Source organism: Urocampus carinirostris, chromosome 10 (genome assembly GCF_059441175.1).
Source record: "Urocampus carinirostris isolate Australia breed hairy pipefish chromosome 10, RoL_Ucar_1.0, whole genome shotgun sequence".
Taxonomy (NCBI): Eukaryota; Metazoa; Chordata; class Actinopteri; order Syngnathiformes; family Syngnathidae; genus Urocampus; species Urocampus carinirostris.
Window position 1 is genome coordinate 33,078,636 of NC_142358.1, and position 22,389 is coordinate 33,101,024.

The window sequence follows — 22,389 nt, forward strand, 5'->3', positions numbered from 1 at the left end:
CACAAGAGCCAAGAAGAGATCCACAGGTGCGAGAGTGTCTTCTATTCGAGTCCCGTTGCTGTGAAATGCTCTGCCCTAGAGATTCGATCTGCAACTTCAGTGGTACTGTTTAAATCTAGGCTTGAAACAGACTTCTATTCTATAATCCATGAATGACCGATATTTCATATATTTGTGTTGTTTGTTAATGCTACTTCCATTGCAACCTGGTCATCCTTTTAATTTTGATTTTATTTTATGATATACTTTAATTAATTATATTAAATTGTAATTGTATTGTTTGTTAATGCAACATCGATTGCAGAATGGTCATCCTGGAAGGGAGATTACGTCATCTGCAGTCCCTTCTCAAGATTTCTTCATTTTCCTCATGCTAAGGTTTTTGAGTTTTTCCTTGCCCTCATGTTGGTTTTAGATCAGGGGATCGTGTAATAATAGTCCGTAGTTTGCACTCATCTGTGGTCTGTGCAGCCCTTTGAGACTCCTTGTGATTAAGAGCTATACAAATAAACATGACTTGACTTGACTAGTTTCCATAATTGACAGTATACTATCTTTCTCAACATTTGTGGTCACTCTGGCTATGGAGATAACGCAAATTGCTAAATAAGTTTTTCTGTAATTCAGGATTTTTTAACTGATATTTGAACTGTTATTCTTCTTTTTTGGAATATGCTTTAATCTGCTTTTTTTTTCTTTTTCGAAAACTTAAAAAAAAAAAAAAAAAAAAAAAACTAAAAAACTAAATTCAACAACATTGCTGTGCTGCCTTATATCAACCATGACCAACTCATTTTCAGTCCAGTCTTCATTGTTAGGAAGCTGTGTACTTTGTTTTACTATAGTCCATCCATTTTCCCCATTTGTGTTTGAATTGGGTTTCCTGTAAGCTCTTTCTCAGGTTTAACTACATTTTTTCTTTTTTCTTCTCTTGAGAACTAACAGCATAATACTTAAATTGAGAATTTTTTCCTACATCCTTAATTTTTCCGTTTTTTTTCTTTAGTAAAATAAGATAATTAAATTCCTAAAAATGATGTACAAGATTTTTAATTTATTTCACGTCATTTTTTTGTTTTTTTGCATTGCAAACATTTGCATCAGACAAAAAAGGTATTAAATATAGTTAATGTTGGGTTGAAATAGCATAACCGATTTTTATTTTTTTCTAATTTTTCGTTTTATTCTTGGGAGGTATGAAGGCCGCCTAAGCTAATCATATTTCGATTAACTTTTGGATAATGGAAAAGTCAATATTCTAAATATGATAATGGCCTTGACTACTTGCACACCAATAATAAGATAATGGCCGTACTGATGTACTACAAGGCCATTATCGCATACAATGTCATTTTGAAATCTGGTATATTTTCATTAATTTTCTACAAATATATAAGATGTAGGTAAGATCATTATCACATGTGTAATATGTAAACAGTAAGGCCACTATTGCACTGAAAAATGTTTTAATTAATTAGTCGCTAATTAGCGATGGTTTCGGCAAACGTATGATGTGGAATTAATACTAATTAATTGTTGATTTAAAAAGATAAGACTAATTAGCTCTTATGTTGTGTTAGGGTCTCCAGTGACCCGGTTCAAGGATAGGAAACCAAATAACTGATGTGTCTCAGGAGCCAGAAAATCAAATTACGATGGAATATACAGTATGTTATCTGAGTATATAATTCTCAGTAGAATGTTGTATTACCTATATTGAGTGATACTTTCTTTTTGGTGGTCAGGACTGAGTTAGACCCCAGGTAAAAATTCAACATTACTCACTAATAATGGTTAGTGGCGCCAATACCTAACACAAGAAGTGTCAGAGCCAGAATAAATGGTAGATCCAAACGAGTAACGTTTCAAACAAAAGTTTATTGGGATATTGAGGAAACAAACGCCAGCAATCAGGTGCTCGCCGGACGAGGGAAGCAAGCCGCTCACGGGATCGGAATGCGGAAGTGGATCTCCCGGGGAGGGGGATCGGAGCGTAGTCAAATGGGCAAAACGGGTCGATAGCCGGAGCGGGAGATCAGGGTGTGGTCATAAGGACAAAACAGGTCGATAGACTGAGACAAACGGGGAATCAGGAACAGACGAGTGGTAAACAAATGAAAACGGGACCGACGGGAGCCAGACACAAAGTGCTTGCCTTGCGTATGCAGAGGTTCGGTGACGGACTGACAAGGAGTGACTGGCGTACTGGATATAAATAGGAGGGGAATCGATCGGGTAACAAGCAGCAGCTGGCGCCAAACGAGCAGGCACAGGTGAGTGGAATGAGTAATCATGACAACAAGAGGGTTAAGTGCAACTATTGGTTTCAAAATGTAACAGTTTTTTGCCTTTTTTCTCCAAAACCAACTGTTGTCAGTCACGCTATTCTTGCATGAAGTTAACGATTTATTATATTACATTTCCTCATGAGCAGATAATTGGTATGTTTTTTAAAAGTGCTCGGCTGCCACCTACTGGTATGGATGAATGTTTCAGCTACGGCTCATCACTGTAAGAAAGCAAAAATGCTGAACAACGGCACATTTCTTTCTTGCAAAGATCAAATCAGCCAATTTCCTGCAGCACACTACACAAAATCTCACGGCACACTTGTGTGCCTCTGGTTGAAAAAACAGCAGTAGCACATCAGTGAATCCGATCTAGGCAGCTAGCAAGGATTTCAAGGTTCAATATAAATCAATCCGAGTTTCAGATGACTTTTTAGAAGATTTATAACTTAAAACCCACAACAAATTAAAGTTTGAAAACTTTGAGAAGCTATGTATTAAAATATTTGAACAAGTGGCCTTAAACTGTTACGCAATGACAAAAGCTGTAAAAGATGAGCAGCTGCGGCACGGTAGTAGGCCTGTTCACTTACAGGAAAAAGCAGACGTGCTTGATTGATTGAGCCGCTTAAGGCGTCAAAAGCCTTGACAAATGCTCTCATCTTTCCCCCCTAGCAAACTGCCAGCCAAATAAGCCTCTAAAGAGAGCAGGGGCACAAGGTGTTGTCAGGCAAAATAAGTAGCAAAAGCAAACACTTTTTGATTGCTGAATTTGGCACTATAAAAAGAATCATTTTCTCCAACTGTAAACCGATCGTTTTTATTGCGGGAGGTGGATATATTTAAAGAGTGATGAGAGGAAATGTTGGCAGATGACCAGCATCCTTGTTTCTAGTGATTGATGAGAGGCTTCAGGGGCCATTATAACTGAATGAGTCTCTCAGAGCGATATTGCGCTTCATTCTTCGTACCTCTGCTAAATTACAACGTTTGTAGCAACCCTTGTTTCCAATTTACACCCTGCAGAAAGTTTAGGTCTTTGCAAGATAGTGGGCCGTTCTAATGTGACTGAAAGCCTCAGGCAGCAGGTTGCCCGGATGAAAACGAAATGGATCTCGTCTCAATAAACTGGCGAGGAAAGCGAGCTCTGTTGTGGGCACAGAGCTGGACAGCCTGACAACAGTAGCTGAGAGACGGGCACTGAAAAAGCTGCGGTCAATCATGGACAATTCATCGCATCCACTACACAGCATTATATCCAGACAGAGGAGCAGCTTCAGCGACAGACTGCTGTCACTGTCTTGTACCACGGACAGACTGAAGAGATATTTTCTTTCTCATGCCATGAGGCTCTTTAACTCCACCCAGCAGAGTAAAGGCCCACATTAAACCACACCCCCTACATTGCATATTACCGAATTTTATTGCAATATGTATTCTGTGTAGCACTATCTAAATATTCTATATAACACGCTACAGTGGGTATTAGCACGTCACATTGGGTATTTGTATATTGTATTCTTTTTGCTTTATTATTGTATTGTTCTCAGCGCAGGGATGCTGCTGGAAATGTGAATTTCCCTGCGGGGATGAAAGTATCTATCCATCTATCTGGATGACCCTATCAGTCATAGCAAGTCAATCTTTACGGTGCCCTGCGACTGGCTGGCAACAGGTTCAGGGTGTCCCCTGCCCACTGCCCGAAGATGGCTGGGATAGGCTCTAGCACCCCGTGACCCTTCTGAGGATAAGCGGTGCAGATAATGAATGAATGAATGAATGAATACAAAACTACAAACTTAATCAAGTCACCCAAGAGGGCTCCTCCTTCATGGAAGACAAATGCAAGAGAGGACAGGTCACTGCAAAGGATGTTTGCAGGTAATAGTTTACACATTGCAGCTGGAATTGCTCGCCAGTTTGTTCTGAGCATGGTAAGGATCCGTCTCAAATTACAGTGTCCCATCGTTTCAAAGCATTCGGGCTGAAGGATACAGGAACATGTTGGGAACAGAACGGTAGCCGGAGTCAAAAATGCTTGCCTTGCATGTGCGGAGGTTCACTGACGGACTGACAAGGAGTGAACGAGAATGACGTGCTTAAATAGGAAGAGGACTGGTTAGGGAACCATTGGCAGCTGGGGCTGAAAGAGTGACCGTAGGTGAGGGCAATTGACAAATCATGACAATGCTGACATCAGGGGCCCAGTTTATTTTTACTATTATTACTGTGTGTCACTGATAGCAAATGGTAAGAACATTGGCAAAGGGGCGTGGCTTCTGCAGGAACAACAAAATCAACGGATGAAACAGATGGAAAATGTCGCAAGAAGAGGAAGAGGAAGAGCAACCCTGGCCTCGCCTCAAAAGGATGTTCCCCTTAAAATGGGTGCCAAACACCAGCTACAATGTCTCCTTTGTTTGATTCATAAGCTAGCTTGTTGTTCTGCTTGCAGAGCCTGTTAAGATAAGTATTGGCGCTTTAAACGTGCTACTTTGTGCTACATGTGCTTAATTACTTTATTTGATTTAAACTATTTGTATTGCATTGTTTATTAAAGCACTTGAACTTACGTTGATTATTTTAATCTACTTTTAAATTAAATTTATTGTTTTGATTATTGAATGGACTTTGATAATTTGATGAAAACAATAGATACGACGTTACTACTGTTACTCAGTACTTGAGCAAATTTTTCACCAAGTGCTTTTTTACTTTTACTCTAATAGGTATTTGAATGACTACTTTTACTTCTACCGTATTTTCCGCACTTAACTCAAGGCGATCAGTCACGCAGTAGAACACGGAAATAGAGCAGCAGCAAGAGAGTTTAACATTAATGAATTGATGGTGCGGAAGTGGAGGAAGCATGAGGATGAGCTGTTTACGTTTTACATTTTACAGTTATTATGTTATTGCTTTATTGTTATTGTTTTGCACTTGTTATTGTTTTTGCACATTACGAGTGTCACTATATTGCGATTGCACTAACGTTTAATTTACCATAACAGTATCAGACGTTTTTTTGCGTGTTGACTAAATGGAGGAAAAGTCAAATGTTATGCCTTGCTGTTGTTCAAAGATGTTAAAGATGTGTCACAAAAATGCTTTACCTTAGAGAAAATAATAAAACAGCTGTTTATTCATTTTGGGAGTGAATGGAGTTGTGGAAAGCTTGTTTGTTATCTATTAATAAAGTTTGACTGACCTATCTGACTGTTTTGTTGACATTCCCTGAGATCAGGGTGTCGTCAAAGGACAAAACAGGTCAATAGATAGATAGATAGATAGATAGATAGATAGATAGATAGATAGATAGATAGATAGATAGATAGATAGATAGATAGATAGATAGATAGATAGATAGATAGATAGATAGATAGATAGATAGATAGATAGATACTTTATTCATCCTCGTAGGGAAATTCACACTTCCAGCAGTCTACCCTGTTGTTTATCAACAGATTAACATGATGCCCTAGGGGTGCTTGTAGCGGAGTGGATGACACGTGGTAAGCACCATCTAATGGTTGCATAACGTAACTACAGCCTCTACTTTAGCGCCTTATAATGCGGTGCGCCTTATGTATGGAAAAAGTTTTAAAATATATAATTCATTGAAGGGGGGCAGCACGGCGGCGCAGTGGTTAGCGCATGTGCGGCACAGTTCTTGTCTTGGGAACCTCCTGCGTGTGTTCAAATCCAGCTCCAGACTTCCTGTGCGGAGTTTGTATGTCCTCCCCGTGCTTGCGTGGGTTTCCTCCGGGCACTCCGGTTTCCTCCCTTATTCCAAAAACATGCATTTCAGGTGAATTGGCCGGTCCAAATTGTCCCCAGGTGCGAATGAGCGAGTGAGTTGTCTGTCCCCGTGTGCCCTGCGATTGGCTGGCAACCAGTTCAGGGTGTCCCCTGCCCACTGCCCGATGATTGCTTGGATGGGCTCCAGCACCCCCGCGACCCTACTGAGGATAGGCAGTTGCAGCTAATGAGATGAGATGAGATGAGAATTCATTGAAGGTGCGCCTTATAACACTGTGCGCCTTATAGTGCGGAAAATGCGATACTTGAGTAATATTATTCTGAAGTGACAGTACTTTTGAGCTATTCTTCCCACCTCTGATGTGGGCGTGGAAAGACCTGATTCACTATTAACAGAATGGGGTCCCTCGGAAAGCAAAGCAGACACCCTGAAAAACCATTAAATCACTCTCATATGGGTTTGGTACCCAATGATTGTAGGACACCGGAAAAGAGATCTATGATGAGGTTCTTAAATCACTTGATTTGGTTGTCCGTCACTTGAGGGTTGCATCTTCATGCTACAGAAAAATACCTAAACACGCCAAGAAACATTGGCTGAAGACATCCTCATCGTATGGACGAGGAAAGTCCGGATCTGCAGCAGATTTGTGGCTTCCTTCCAACATCGTGTGGGGATGCAGTACACAAATCACAGAGTTGCTGACTGTTAAGTGGACGTGCCAGGATACGCCATTAATTCCAAGGCTGCGTCAGGTCAGAGCAATCGTCTGCTTCCAGCCAGCCAAAGAAGTGCGTGGCATTGAGGGCTGAATGCCGTTTCAGTAACTATTAATGAGTGAACATGTCAGCGGGGATTAGAAGGTCTGTCAAACAAAGGAAGCTTGCTTTATGATATATTGGAGAAGGTGATGGTTAATTGGCTTTCTTTTGCTTTTTTTTTTGCACTAGGGTCATTTCCATGCTGTTTTTTTATTTGCTGAGTTTTCAAATCAAGAGTAAGGCTGCAAACAAGCAGTAGGATAAGGTCAATGGAGAAATGGTTCCAACAAATATTTTTGCATTAAATGGCTTGTTAACTTATCCGATATCTGCCATTTTTTTCTAGTGAAAAAGTTTTTTTCATCTTCATAGGAAATTGCATAGGGCTGGGTGGTTAGCACAACCTCCCCGTGTGGAGTTTGCATGTTCTCCCATTGCTTGCGTGGGTTTCCTTCCGTATTAGCTCAGGAGGTAGAGCGCTCGTCTTGGGATCAAGGGATCCCAGTTCCAATCCCGGCTCGTCCGTGTTACATGTCGAAGTGTCCTTGGGTAAGACACTGAACCCCTAATACCCCCAATGAGCAGGTTAGCGCCTTACATGGCTGCAAGGCCGCTATTGGGAAATGTAGAGCACATTGTAAAGCGCTTAGGGAAGTCATTGACTTGAAAAGCGCTATATAAATGCAGATCATTTCATTTCATTTCATTTTAAAAACATGCATTTCAGGCTAATTGGCTGGTCCAAATTGTCCCTAGGTGTGAATGAGCATGTGAGTTGTCTGTCTCTGTGTGCCCTGCGACTGGCAGGCAACCAGTTCAGGGTGTTCCCTGCCCCCTACCCGAAGATAGCTGGGATGGGCTCCAGCACCCCTGCGACCCTACTGAGGATAAGCAGTGTAGATAATGGATGGAGGAGATTGCATACGTGATATTTTGATTATTGTTCCTTACTTTTGTTCTATTATGCACTGTTTACATCATTGTCCCTATTGCCCAATCATGTTGCTGCTGTTCTTTGATTCACACACCCTTAATCTGCTTTCCGTAACCTAGGAGATTTAATAGATAGAAAGCGGTCAGGGGAGGACCATTACAACACATTTTTATAGGATATGGTACACCACCTTCCTCCAGAGGGCGCCAACCGGGTTTGCAACTGGGCACAGGTGTGTCCAATTACCACACACCTGTCCCTAATTATTTTGATCCTTTAAATTGACTATGCCACGCCAGGTTTGAACAGTTTAATAGTAGTTTTGTGGCCCCTTGTTAGTTATTTTCTTCCTGTCCAGCAACTTGAGACTCCTTGTGTTTAAGCACGGTTGGGTAGGGTTACTTTAACTTGATTACTTTCAATTACTTTTGGATTACTCCAGTACCAAATATGCTAATAAAAGACAAAAGAAACTAAATATGAATAAAATGATGACTCACAACACGTGGTAAGCTTTCTCTCCTGGCTTTGATCTCTTTGATCTCCGGCAAAACTAACATAAATTGCGACAGAAACAAAATGAAAATAAATCCAAACGGCTTGCCAACATCATTTTTGCCGTTCCATGTGTTCCGTTACTCCCCAAGCCTGCACAAAATTTAGTAATTTTATTCAGATTTAGTTTCTTTTGTCTTTTATTAGCATATTTGGTATTGGAGTAATCCAAAAGTAATTGAAAGTAATCAAGTTAAAGTAATCCTACCCAACCCTGTGTTTAAGGGTTATACAAACAAACAAACATGACTTGACTTAACTTCCATGTGCTTTTCTATTTCCGTCTTTGTTTCTGGTTTGGACATTGTCAAGTTTGATTTTGTTTGGACTGAAGATGTCATTTGATCTGTGACCCATGTTTGTTTGTTACTTTACAATCCTTATTTGTATTATTTAACTTCCCTATTTTGAGCACCCCTTCCTCAGTTCCTGCTTCCTGTTTACTTGGGTCCATCCGCAAAAGCCTAACAACATTGGAGTTTTATCGTTCTCTCCTGTTCTCCTTGCACGTTAAAAACGATTTGATATCTTCTCTCCATATTTTGAGTGTCATCTAAGCTATACACGGATCTGTTGAATATGAGTCTTAAACAGGGTTGGATAGGGTTACTTTCACTTGATTACTTTCAATTACTTTTGGATTACTCCAATACCAAATATGCTAATAAAAGTCAAAAGAAACTAATTATGAATACAATTATGACTCACAACACGTGGTAAGCTTTCTCTCCTGGCTTTAATCTCTTTGATCTCCGGCAAAACTAACATAAAAATGAAAATAAATCCAAACAGCTTGCCAACATCATTTTTGCCGTTCCATGTATTCCGTTACTCCCCATGCCTGCACCAAATTTTGTAATTTTATTCATATTTAGTTTATTTTGTCTTTTATTAGCATATTTGGTATCGGAGTAATCCAAAAGTAATTGAAAGTAATCAAGTTAAAGTAACCCTACCCAACCCTGGTCTTAAACGTCAATTTACTCTTTCCTCTAGAGAACCAAAGAAAATGAGAAAGATTCCTAACGTGAACTAGAAAAGTGACTTCATTGGACATAGCTATACAAAGGTCACCCGGTGTTTTCGTCAAAAAATAGTCAATAATTTGTTTTGAAAAAGGAAAGACTGAGTGAAAATTCATAATACAGCCGACATATCCTTTTTGAAGGAAGTGAAGCGTGTTGTAACTCTGAAAAATGCAAAAATCCTTAAAATGGAAAACGTTTTGTCTATGTAGATTTTGGACTGTCGTGCCTAGTGAGGAAAGAAAAAGTCTAATATCTTGATTTGGGTCAAAGCGGAAAACTTGTTTGATAACGCGCTCCTAAAGGAAAGATGGCCCAAGAAGGCATGTCGCACAAAGAAGACTGAGGGGCAAGAAAGTTCTCATTAACCTGTGCAGCGAATCACTCATCATCTTAAAGGGACAGTGTGTAATATTTAGTGCCTTCTAGTAGAAAAAAAAACCCTCCGTTCAGTAAAAACAAACATTGATTTAAATAAAGGGAAAAATACATCAACTTTCATACAAATGTTCTCATCTCATTAGCTACACCGCTTATCCTCATCCATCATCGGGTAGTGGGCAGGGGACACCCTGAACTGGTTGCCAGCCAATCGCAGGGCACACAGGGACAGACAACTCACTCGCTCATTCACACCTAGGGACAATTTGGACCGGCCAATTCACCTGAAATGCATGTTTTTGGAATGTGGGAGGAAACCGGAGTGCCCGGAGGAAACCCACGCAAGCACGGGGAGAACATACAAACTCCGCACAGGAAGTCTGGAGCTGGATTTGAACCCACGCAGGAGGTTCCTAAGACATGAACTGTGCCGCACATGCGCTAACCACTGCGCCGCCGTGCTGCCCCATACAAATGTTCATTTTTCTAAATATCATGCCTGTCAACCTGTTTGTTTTTGCCGTACAGAGTACGTTTAGTATGCATTTTAAGACGTGTACGACGTACAATAAAATCTGTATGGAAAAACACAAATTTGTCAATTATGGGTACCATCCGGTAAACACAGACTATCACAGAATGGCAAATCAATCAAGTCAAACGAGTTCGCCGCGGAAGCCTCTATTTCGGTATCGTCTTTTTCGTTTTAATTACCGGAGCTGCATTAGGTTATTCTACCAAAAATGACGTACTACAAGCTGCCACTTTTTTCTTTATTTTGAAAATACGATTCTGATCACCTTTTTTTGTGAGGCGGAGGATGTCTTTATACAAATACTCTAATTAGTAACTGAGCATTTAAGTATAATAATTGCCAAAAACACAAAAGGTCCCCCGGTTCGAGACCGGGTGGGAAAACATGTTGGCCTGGAGAGGGATGAGCAACACCAGGCTGTACTTGCCCAAGACACACCACACGAAATGGTGCCCCTTCAGCCTCCAGATCCCAAGCGGCGCTGCCTTTCCAGCAGCTCCCCTGTTATCGCTCACTTTTTGTGATTTTTTTGTTTTATTGTCTGCTTCTATCTTCGGTGTTTTTTTCTTTCCGTTTTGACAACTGCACTATGGATTACTTCTATCCTATGGACATGGGTTTTAGCGCACAAAAATGCGTTTATTCAAGGAATCAACTCCTTGCCCTAAAGAATTCTCATGCCGGCGTGATGAAGGGGCCTATCGTAGAAGAAGAGCCGGAGCTAGCTAAGCGGCTAGCGGCGTTATAAGTCTTCGGTACCATCCGTAATCATGGTAAATGCGAACTCACTACCAAATAAGACCAACGAATGCTATTGGAAAACATCGAAGCACACAGGGAGCGCAGTTGCTGTGTTTTGCGGAAACGTGGCTCACGTTTAGCAGTCCGGACGCTAACGTGTAGCCACCCGGAGCTACCCGGAGCTATCCGGCTTCAGCGCCGCAATACAGAAACACGAAAAGCCTGCGGGAATCGGAGAGGAGGCGGACTTGCTAACACGAGGTGGTGTATCCCTGGACACAAAGAAAAGATTTCCATCTGCCGCAGGGATGTCGAACTTTTGGACTAGCGTGTGACGTCATCCACTCCGCTACAAACACCCCTCCGGCATCATGTTAATCTGTTAATAAACAGGGTAGACTGCTGGAAGTGTGAATTTCCCTACGGGGATGAATAAAGTATCTATCTATCTTAGCGGTTAAAGAATCTAACCAATCAAATCCAACCATTGTTATATGCAGCACAATTATCTGTATCCTTCAAAATATTTCAGAACTACAAAACGGTTATACTGATAAATAATTTTGCAGTTCCTTTCAAAGAAAACTACGGAGCAGCTTGAAAGGCAAAATGGATGTTTTTTTTCTTCGGTGGAGCTCATATGTTGAAGCAGCAGGAGTGTGTGGGTGGCTACAATCAAAGCAACATTTGCTACTTTATTTTTTTCCTTATCAAGGTTATATTCAGTGTCTTTTGCAACCGTGAGCAGCGGGGTGGATTTTAGTACCCGAAAGTGTAGGGAAGCTGAGGGAAATCGTTTTTTATATGTTACCTGCTTTCTAGCTTACAGAACTCTGAAAACCACCTTTCAGTTAGATGCCCGTTACAATGATAGAATGCACTCAATAGATTTGTAGTAAACAAAACCGAACTTGATGTTGAGGCATCATTGTTAAACAAGATTTATTCCTTAGATTTATTTATTATTATTTATTAATAAAAAAAGAATGGGGTTTTTTGTCCTTAGAAGGTGATCCTGGTTACGTTAATGCTACAAAATCCTACCAAACTACATGTTAACCTCTAAATTTGGGATGGGCGGGTACCTGGATCGAATATTCGAATTGAGGCAAAAAAAATATATATATACACACCGTAAATTCCGGACTATAGAGTGCACCTGATTATAAGCCGCACCCACCACATTTTAAGGGGAAAACCTCTTGTGTACTTACACAAGCCGCACCTGTATATAAGCCGCATGCACCCACATTGAAAAATGTGACACAAACACAAGATTAACCCAAACCCAAATTTAAGTCCCGCGATTGAAACTGAATGTCCTTCATTAAAGTACACAGTCCAAAAATCACAGCCGGCAAAATGAACGGAAAATGATACCGGTACTTAAGGTTTGGTGCAGACCTGCAGAGTCCGGGTCCCGTTGAATGTAATCCAAGGGAAAAAAGTGTATATTTCCAAAGGTAAGTGTGGGAAAAATATATATCCACTATTGTCCGCCGTGTCCACAAACACTCACTTTTACCGGTCCCCACTTCCCGTCACCCCGCGTTTGTTACGCCCCTTCTTGTTGTTTCTGTCGTTTCACTTCTCTTATTCTTTTTATCTTTCTCTTTTTTCAATTTCTTTTACTCTCTTTATTCATTCCCCCTTTTTCTCCATTCATATCTCTATTCTGCTTTCTCTTTTTCTCTCACTGTTACTCTGTCTCCCTTGTTCTCCCTATCTGTTTATCGCTCTCTCTTTCCCTACCTCTCTTCCTCTGTCTTTTTCTCCCTCTCTCTTTCTCTTAAACTTACTAGTCGGGCCCCCGTGAGATTTTTTTATAGCATTTGTGGCCCCCAGCTAAAAAGAGTTTGACACTCCTGCTTTAGAGTCATAACAGCTCACAAAAGTAAATGTCTCTTACTAATAGTGCTTGTGTGTAAGAACCTTCATAATAATCGGTCTATTAATGTAGATATAAAGAACAGAACATGGTAAAAATATAAGGTTATATAATAAAACCGAATCCTGAATTTAATGCCTTCACTGACCTTGAACGAACAGGCTTGCTGTTTTCTTGTCGTTGCCCTCGAGGTTACAGCTAATTCGTCCCTCATGAAGCCTCTCCACACTCTTGAGAACAAACACCCAACCGTCTCCATTTGGACTTTTCTCAGCCGTCATATTGCGGTTGGGTGTGGAAAGCACGCCGTGGATTCTGGAGATGGTGATCACCACCGTGCTGTTGAGTTCCCAGAGCATTACATCCCATTTGGCATTCTGGATACTGCAGGTAAAACGAGCTTCGTCCCCGCTTAGGACGGTCAAGCTGACGGGTGACAGCTTCATAAGAGTGGAAACTACAGGGGAGGCAAAATCGGAATATGGTAGTTATTGTTCAAGTATATTTAAAGCACAGGTGTCAAACAGGCGGCCCACGGGCCGGATCAGACCTGCTGAGGCAGTGGTCCCCAAACTACGGCCCGCGGGCCGGATGCGGCCCGCCTCCACATTTGGTCCTGCCCCCTTAACAATACCAGAAAGCATTTTCATTTTTTTTTCATATATTCAGATTCAGATTCAGATTCAGATATACTTTATTGTCATTCTAGTACACGTGTATACAGAACGAAATGTCGATACATCTGACCCGCACAGTTTCCTTGAATGTACAGATATAAATAAAATGTTGTATTGAGTTGGAGTATTGAGTACTAATAATATACTAAATAATTATGGCTATGTATAGTATTTTACAGTAGTGCAATAGTGCAAGAGGAGCAGCTAACCAGATGTGCAAAATGGGCAGTCAGGTAAACAAGTCAGGTAAACAGTAACACTGTAACAATAACACTGTAAGTACAATAGTGCAGAGAAACAGATGTGCAAGGAGTGGCTAGCTATAAAGAACTGCCAGTAGTGCAAAAAGTCAAAAAAAAAAACCAACAGATGTACAGATTAGCAGCAGTTTAGATTTACTATGTGTTTGATTGACCATTTAACAGTCTAATGGCCAGGGGGACAAGACTATTGTGGAACCTGGTGGTCCTGCACCGCACACTGCAGTACCTCTTCCCAGAGGCTAGCAGAGTGAACAGTCCATGATGGGGGTGAGAGGGGTCCCTAATAATGTTCTTAGCTTGGGATAGGCAGCGCTTCTGGCCAATGTCCTGAATGGAGGGGAGAGAAGTCCCGATGATTTTCTCTGCTGTCCTCGTCACCCTCCTCACACTACCCCAGTCGGAAGCGCTGCAGCCTCCACACCACACAGAGATACAGCTGGTCAGGATACTCTCTATGGTGCCCCTGTAGAATGTGATGAGGGAGGGTGGGGGCAGGTGGGCTCTCCTCATCCTCCGCAGGAAGTACAGTATATGTGTATTTATATTTGATAATAAAGTTGGACTTTTGCAATAAAATGTTCCTTAGTTATGAACTATTTTCATTTATTATATTAACTATTAGTAACTATTTTATACGGCGCAACAAGGGTTGCTGACTAGTTAAAATGTTATATTTTGGTGTTGTTTTGTAAAGGCTGTCATGGCGGCGCATACAATGGATGCTGCGGCTCGATGCTCTCCAGCAAATCTTCTATTTACTACCGTTCTCTTGTCTTTTTTGCTTTCTTTTTTGGACACATGCGTAGGGACGAACTTATTCGATTGGGTGGGCGTCTAAATTTCGACTTTCGGGCACTTTTTACACCGCCTATGATATCCCGAACGAGCTTCAAAGAGATCCGGCATCTTTGTGGACAACTATTCCTCCTACTAAACGACGACACAAGCGCCGTAAAGACAGGAAACAGAAGCGCGGTTGCCGTGCGGGTAAATGTGTGAAGCGTGCGAAGTCGAAGGAGCAAGAAGGACGCGAAGATGTGACTAATTCCACCATTCATTCCTTGCCGGACAACCGACGCTTTAAACTCAACGCTCACGAACGGCGACATCTTGTGACGATCTCTACATGGACTACAAAGACTTCAGCTAAATCTGATTTCCCGCTATGTCCCGGTCCAAAGCCTACGTTCTGAGAGTGCCGGTCTTCTGGTGATCCCAAGAGCAAAGAAGTGTTCTGCTGGTTCGAGAGCGTTCTCCATCCAGGCACCGGTGCTGTGGAATGCTCTTCCCCCTGAGATCCGATCTGCAACCTCACTGGAAATGTTTAAATCTAAGCTTAAAACTCACTTCTACTCTATAGCATATGAATAACCTACTCTTTTCGTCGGCTCCAGAGCAGGGAAATGTATGATAATAATCTGAAAAATAGTCTGTGTAATATAGTTTAATGATCTGTGAAGCCCTTTGAGACTCTTCGTGATTTAGGGCTATACAAATAAAAATGACTTGACTTGACTTAAAGCAGAAAAAGTGAAGTACCAGTATATCACCACTAGATGACATAGTCTCACAGGTCAGAGAAGGGTGTTTGGGGCAAGTCTCACGGGACCTCACGTGATTTAATGAGACTTGTTCAATAAATCACTCTTCATGTCAACAAGTAAATGGTGTCGTGTGAGACTGACATTTACCATCTTTTTTGCAAGTGAGATGTACAATACATTTTTACATTTAGGCACTCCTGCAATCATCACACTTTTTCTGTTACAAACTGACCCCGGCCCCTCATCAGAGAAGGGAAAAGTTATGTGGCCCTCACAGGAAAAAGTTTGGGGACTCCTGCGCTAAGGGATTGAATCCGGCCCGTGAGACAACACTCAGAGAAGCGCAAGAGAAAAACAAGCTGCAGGTTGAAATATGTCAACTTGATGTTGCCAAAGCCAGGTGCCTCTCACAAAGACACTGTACTTGTATTTATATCTCTCTCTCTCCCTCTCTCTCTCTCTTTCTTTTCCACCCCCTTTCTCCCACTCTGTCTCTGTCTCTTTCACTCTCTGTGTTTCTCTTTTTCTCTTCCTTTGTTGCTCTTTGTCTCTTTCTCTCTCTGTGTCTTTTAACCTCTTTTGCTCTAACTTCCTTTTTCCTTTTCTCTCTTTTCTCTTTCTCTCTTCCTACCCTTTGCGCTTTCTTTTTCTCTTTTCTCTCTTTCTGTCTTTCTTTTTCTCTTTGGGTTTCTTTCTTTCTCTCCCTTTCTTTTCCCCCTCTCTCCTGACTTTTTATCTTTTGTTTCTCACGCTCTGTCCCTCTCTCTCTTTTTCTTTCTTTGCTCGCCCTCTCCTTTTCCCTCCCTCTTTCTCTTGTTCCTTTATCTCTCTTTTTTTTCTCTCTCTCATCTACTCGTCCGGCCCCCGACAGAATGTTTGTTCTATTGTGTGGCCCCCGAGTTAAAATGAGTTTGACACCCCTGATTTAAAGGGACAGTGTGTTGTTGTAATACTGAAATACGTCACTGCCTATATTTAGTCAAGGTTGTATATTTTCTTCATTTATAACTTCATTATTTAGGGGAACGGACAATTTCTTCCTCCTTATGTTCAAATCAACATCCGGGTTGTGAGATGAAACGGGTAAAAACAAGCGCTGAAAATTTATGTAATTAAAACAGGTTATGTCAATAAATTATGTTCCAGTACAAGGAATAAAGAAGAGATACAGAATAATTTCCATCCATTATCTGCGCCCCTCATCCTCATTAGGGCCGTGGGGGTGCTGGAGCACATCTCTGCTATAATCGCCCTCAACTGGTTGCCAGCCAGTCGCGGTACAGAATAATTTGAAAAAAAAAATCAATAGAATATTTAAGGGTAAAACTCATGACAAAATTGGAAATATTATTTTATGTTAACTATAAAAAATTGATGGCGGCACGGCGGTCGAGTGCTTAGCCCATTCGCGGCACAGTTCTGAGGTTGCATCACCTGTGCCCGCTCCGTTGGCGCCAACTGCTTCGGACTTGTATTGGCTCCCTGTCCCTGTTTTAACCCACTCCTATCTGTCCCATTTTGTCAGTCTGTCTGTGAACCTGAGTTACACTAGGCAAGCCTTTTTCGACCCTGACTCCCACCTGTTTTTGCTCCCGTTTGTCCCCCAGCTTCGACCCATTTTTTGATCCTGACTACGTCTACTCTCCTCTCCTGGATTATGACTTGTTTCCGACCCCAACCACGTTTTTGCTCTCCTGTCCTGGCTACTGAACCGTTTCGTCCGTTCCCGACACCGCCATCACTCGTCACGGAAGTCCCACTTCCCCGTTCGGAGCGACCTGCTTCCCGCGCCCAGCGATCACCGGATAGTGGGTGGAACCCTTTCCTTTCTTCCAATAAAACTGAGAGAAAGGTAACGCAAGTGGGTCCTGTGTCCGTTCTGGTCTTGACAGCTACCACCCTTCCTGTGCGGTGTTTGCATGTTCTCCCTTACTGGGTTTTTTCCGGGCACTCCGGTTTCCTACCACATTCCAAAAAACATGCATGTCAGGTTAATTGGCCGGCCCAAAATGTCCCTAGGTGTGAATGAGCGAGTGAGTTGTCTGTCTCTGTGTGCCCTGCGACCTGCAGGCAACCGGTTCAGGTTGTCCCCTGCCCACTGCCCGAAATGAAATGAAATGAAAATGATCTGCATTTATATAGCGCTTTTCAAGTCAATGACTTCCCAAAGCGCTTTACAATGTGCTCCACATTTCTCAATAGCGGCCTTGCAGCCATGCAAGGCGCTCACCTGCTTATTGGGGGTATTAAGGGTTCAGTGTCTTACCCGAGGACACTTCGACATGTAACACGGACGAGCCGGGATTCGAACTGGGATCCCTAGATCCCAAGACGAGCGCTCTACGTCCTGAGCTACTACCGCTACTACTATAACAACAGAGTTAATTACGGGAATCTGCAGCAAGAGGGGGGCTGGCTTTGCCAAGTTTACAGGAAAAATTTTACCTGGCACAAATTGAACCCCTGATTTATTGGTGAAAATATGGTTATGTTGCACAACATACGGAATTAGTGACAGCAAACACGGATGGGGGCGGCAGTGGCTTAGGAGGTAGAGCGCTCGTCTTGGGATCAAGAAATCGCAGTTTGAATCCCGGCTCCTCCGTGTTCCATGTCGAAGTGTCCCTGGGTAAGACACTGAACCCCTAATACCCCCAATAAGCAGGTTAGCGCCTTACATGGCTGCACGGCCGCTATTGGGAAATGTGAAGCACATTGTAAAGCGCTTTGGGAAGTCTTGACTTGAAAAGTGCTATATAAATGCAGATCATTTCATTTCATGTATGAAATTTAATAGCACATTAGAAATATTCAAAAATGTAGGTAACCAGCTTGGAGCTCTAACCAACACCACAACAGGAATAAGAGTGTTTGGAAATACAATTTGGAAAGCGAAGCTATAATTCTGAGTCAGTTTGCCATCGGCAACAGGTTTATTCCAGGACAGAATGCTAAAGGGTTCCAACAGTGGGTGTGCAAAAGCAGAACAGCAATATGTACGACGGTTAAAAATAGAAAACTGAGTTTTGAGGAAATGAGAGAATTTTGGGTTACATTACCTTCGATTGAAGGACTACTACTACTATGACAAAGAGATAAAACCGGTAACCGGTCATAAAGTCATCAACATTTTTGAAAGATCCTATAAAGAAAAACTTAGCTTAAAGAAATTTCTGATATGTAGGAATGTTTGATGGCATGCAGTGGGTATTCATCACTCTATCTCATCTAATCTCATCTCATTAGCCGTACCGCTTATCCTCATTAGGGTCGCGGGGGGGCTGGAGCAGTAGGCAGGGGACATCCTGAACTGGTTGCCAGCCAATCGCAGGGCACACAGGGACAGACAACTCATTCGCTCATTCACACCTAGGGACAATTTTGGACCGGCCAATTCACCTGAAATGCATGTTTTTGGAACGTGGGAGGAAACCGGAGTGCCTGGAGGAAACCCACGCAAGCACGGGCAGAACATACAAACTCCGCACAGGAAGTCTGGAGCTGGATTTGAACCCATGACAGGTTCCCATGACATGAACTGTGCCGCACAAGCGCTACCCACTGTGCCGCCGTGCTGCCTCACTCTATATGAAACGAAAATGGGAACAGGATTTAGATTAAGAAAATAACAGAAGACGAGGGGTGGAATACTTGTAAAACACAGTGCACATCCACTATCTTCAAGATTATGAAGGAATTTAACTGGAAGGACGTGATCATATTTGTTATTACCCAGAAAATTAAATTTTTTCTTTTTAGGTTAAACAACCATGCTGTGGAGAGGTAGACGTTGACCTCACGCAAATATTTTGACTTTCTCAAAAAATACAGGATTACTGGGACAAATTGTCAAGACCAGAACAGAGACAGGACCCACTTGCGTTGTGTTTTTCTCAAGTTTTTGGGGGAGAAAGGGTTGCGCCCACGATCCGGTGATCGTTGGGCGCGGGAAGCAGATTGCTCTGAACGCGGAAGTGGAACTTCCGTGGCGAGCGATGGCCGTGTCGAAAAACGGGTCAGTAGCCGGAACAGGTTGGCAAAAACGTGGTGGGGGTCAGAAACGAGTCATAGGCAAGGAAAGGGGAATAGACGTGGTCGTGGACAAAAGAGGTCAAAAGCCGGGACGGGAGAATAGACGTGGTCAAGATCAAAAACAAGTCGAACTCGGGGGACAGACGGGAGCAAAAAACAGGTGGGAGTCAGGGTAAAAAAACGACTTGTGATTTGTAAATCAAAAGTATTGCTACCTTGTTGCAGCATTATTGAGCAAAAATACATTTGAGGATTATCTGTCGTCCCATGGAAAGCAACAAAGTCTCAATTCTGGCTCCCATGAGCCGGCGTCGGTAACAATCCAACATAATCCCACTGCACAGCCACATTTTTTCGGGTTGGGCTTTGCATTTGGGGCTGTTGTGACCCACTGAAGGTGACAGAAAGGCGCCGAAGTGGTATTTCCGTGGCGAGCGATGGCGGTGTCGGGAACGGAAAAAACGGGTCAGTAGCCGCGATAGAAGAGCAAAAATGTGATCGGGATCGGAAACGAGTCGAAAGCCAGGAGAGGAGTAGACGTGGACAAGATCAAAAACGGGTCGTTATTCGGGATGAGAGAACAGACCTGGTCGAGATCAAAACAGATCGTAGCGGGAGACAAACAGAAGCAAAAACACGAGATAGGCGAAAAAGGGCTTACCCTGTAAACATTCGTAGACGGACCGACAAAAAGATGACTGACAGGACAGAGTTTAAATACTGACAGGGAGCCAATCTGTCAACAAGCTGCATCTGGCGCCACACGGGCGGGGCCAATTGGGCGCCATGGCAACCATGACAGTAGGTACTGTAAAACGACTAAATGATTGGATAAATTGAGATTTATAAATAACTTCATGCGTATATTGGGATAATCATAAATTGTAATATTTAACTCGATTAAAAAAATTGCATGATGCTTAGTAAATGAAAAGAATATAAATGGAAAACCGGGGCAGCACGGCTGCGCCGTGGTTAGCGCGTGTGCGGCACAGTTCTAAGGTCTTGGGAACCTCCTGTGTGGGTTCAAATCCAGCTACCGGACTTCCTGTGCGGAGTTTGTATGTTCTCCCCGTGTTTGCGTGGGTTTCCTCCAGGCACTCTGGTTTCATCCCACATTCCAAAAACAAGCATTTCAGGTGGATTAGCCGGTCCAAATTGTCCCTAGGTGTGAATGAGCGAACAAGTTGTCTGTCCCTGTGTGCCCTGCGATTGGCTGGCAACCAGTTGAGGGTGTCCCCTGCCCACTGCCCGATGATTGCTGGGATGGGCTCCAGCACCCCCGCGACCCTACTGAGGATAAGCGGTGCAGCTAATGAGATGAGATGAGATAACTGGAAAACCCACAGAATTCCGGCTATATGAGCAGTATCGCATTTTAATATTATACTTGCATATTTGTAAGAGAAAAAACACTTTGCAAATTGTATCGTCTCCTCACATATGATTAGTGGTGTTGCTGGATCATAAATCTTAGGGTTTCTTGATAGCGCCTCTCTGTAATAGAACAATTGTGTTGGACAACTGATTTCCCTATACATTGTTAGGAGTCTCTCATATAAGGAGCTCATTCCAACTTGAAGCGAGAAGTGGACTAATAGGTTTACACCACTATACTCAGGGTGATGTATAACTCCTTTGCGTTACACTTGGTATAGAAGGGTCATAAATTATGCATCCATTTAGGAAATGAGGCCCGAGGAGAAGAACATTAAAAAAACTGGGCCAAACAAAGAGTTTATTTCAATCAGAGAATTGCACTAATGAGTTGCATTTGAGCGTGTTTTCCTACTGGGAAATGCGATGACGGTAAATTCCCATCACCATTTCATCGTACTCTTATTATTTCCAGCGGGGTCATCGGGGGCTCCTCTAACTCGACGGCCTGTGGGTGTGAACTGAAGCAGTTCGGCACTTCAACATAAGCGCTCTGACTGTTAATGCATGGCCTCTGTGACATCCTCACTACCATCATTATCATCACCAGTTCCCCTTATGCCCAGCTCTTACCTTGAGTGCTGCACAGTAGAAGAACAGCCGACTGAAGAAAAATGTCAATCATTATGCATTTCAATGGCGGTAGTCTATTCATCTTAGGAGAAGGGATCTGGAAATAACAATAACGACAAAAAAAAAAAAAAAAAAAAATCACATGACTGTGATGTTGGTCGGTGAAACATAGTCCAATTTGGCCCATTTTCATCTATGCAAAAAAAATGCAATTGTTCAGTATCTTTGCTTTCTTTCGATGATTAACTGAATCACTGTATCGTTCTTAAAAATGACTGGAAAGATATGGCATCAAGTTATTTGAAAGGGAGGAAGCAATATGTAAAACTGGGAGAGTTGTCATCTGAATACTTGGACATCTGTTGTGGAGTACCACAGGGTTCTATCCTGGGTCCAAAGTTACTTAATTTATAGATTAACGATATATTTAATGTTTTAAAACTATTGAAAATATGCAGAAGACACTAATATTTTCTATTCAAAAGATAATGATATTGATTTGGTAACCTGTATTAATCGTGAATTAATTAACCTAAAAGTATGGATGGATATAAATCTCATTTCATCTCATTAGCTGCACCGCTTATCCTCAGTAGGGTTGCGGGGGTGCTGGAGCCCATCCCAGCAATAATCGGGCAGTGGGCAGGGGACACCCTGAACTGGTTGCCAGCCAATTGCAGGGCTGGATATAAATAAATTATCTTTAAATTTAAATAAAACCAAAGTAATATTCTTTGGTAATGGCAAGGCAAATCAAGATTTAGAAGTAAAAATGGATGGTGCTGCAATAGACGCTGTATCAGAAATGAAGTTTTTAGGGGGCATAAAAGACAATAAATTAAGCTGGAAAACACACATCAGACACATACTAACTAAGGTATTTAAAAGCATTTTAATAAGTAATAAAGCCAAATTCCTTTTAAACTATAATGCATTGTATTTATTATATTGTTCTCTAGTTTTGCCATACTTAACATATTAAGCAGAAGTCTGAG

The 22,389-nt window shown here is 42.1% G+C and overlaps 1 protein-coding gene across 6 annotated transcripts in view; it reads right to left on the reverse strand.

Annotated features, from left to right (window-relative positions):
* Nucleotides 1-22,389, reverse strand: part of igsf5b (immunoglobulin superfamily, member 5b) — a 46,576-nt gene that overhangs the window by 19,103 nt on the left and 5,084 nt on the right. For all 6 annotated transcript variants that reach the window (XR_015851486.1, XM_088345279.1, XM_088345275.1 and 3 more), the window contains exons 2-3: nucleotides 21,395-21,491; nucleotides 13,017-13,325 (exon numbers count right to left, since the gene is read on the reverse strand). Coding sequence is in view for 5 of the 6 variants with exons in the window: in XM_088345279.1 (XP_088201405.1) it covers nucleotides 13,017-13,325; nucleotides 21,395-21,476 (391 nt within the window). In the remaining variant the exon portion in view is untranslated. The remainder of the gene's footprint in view (nucleotides 1-13,016; nucleotides 13,326-21,394; nucleotides 21,492-22,389) is intronic.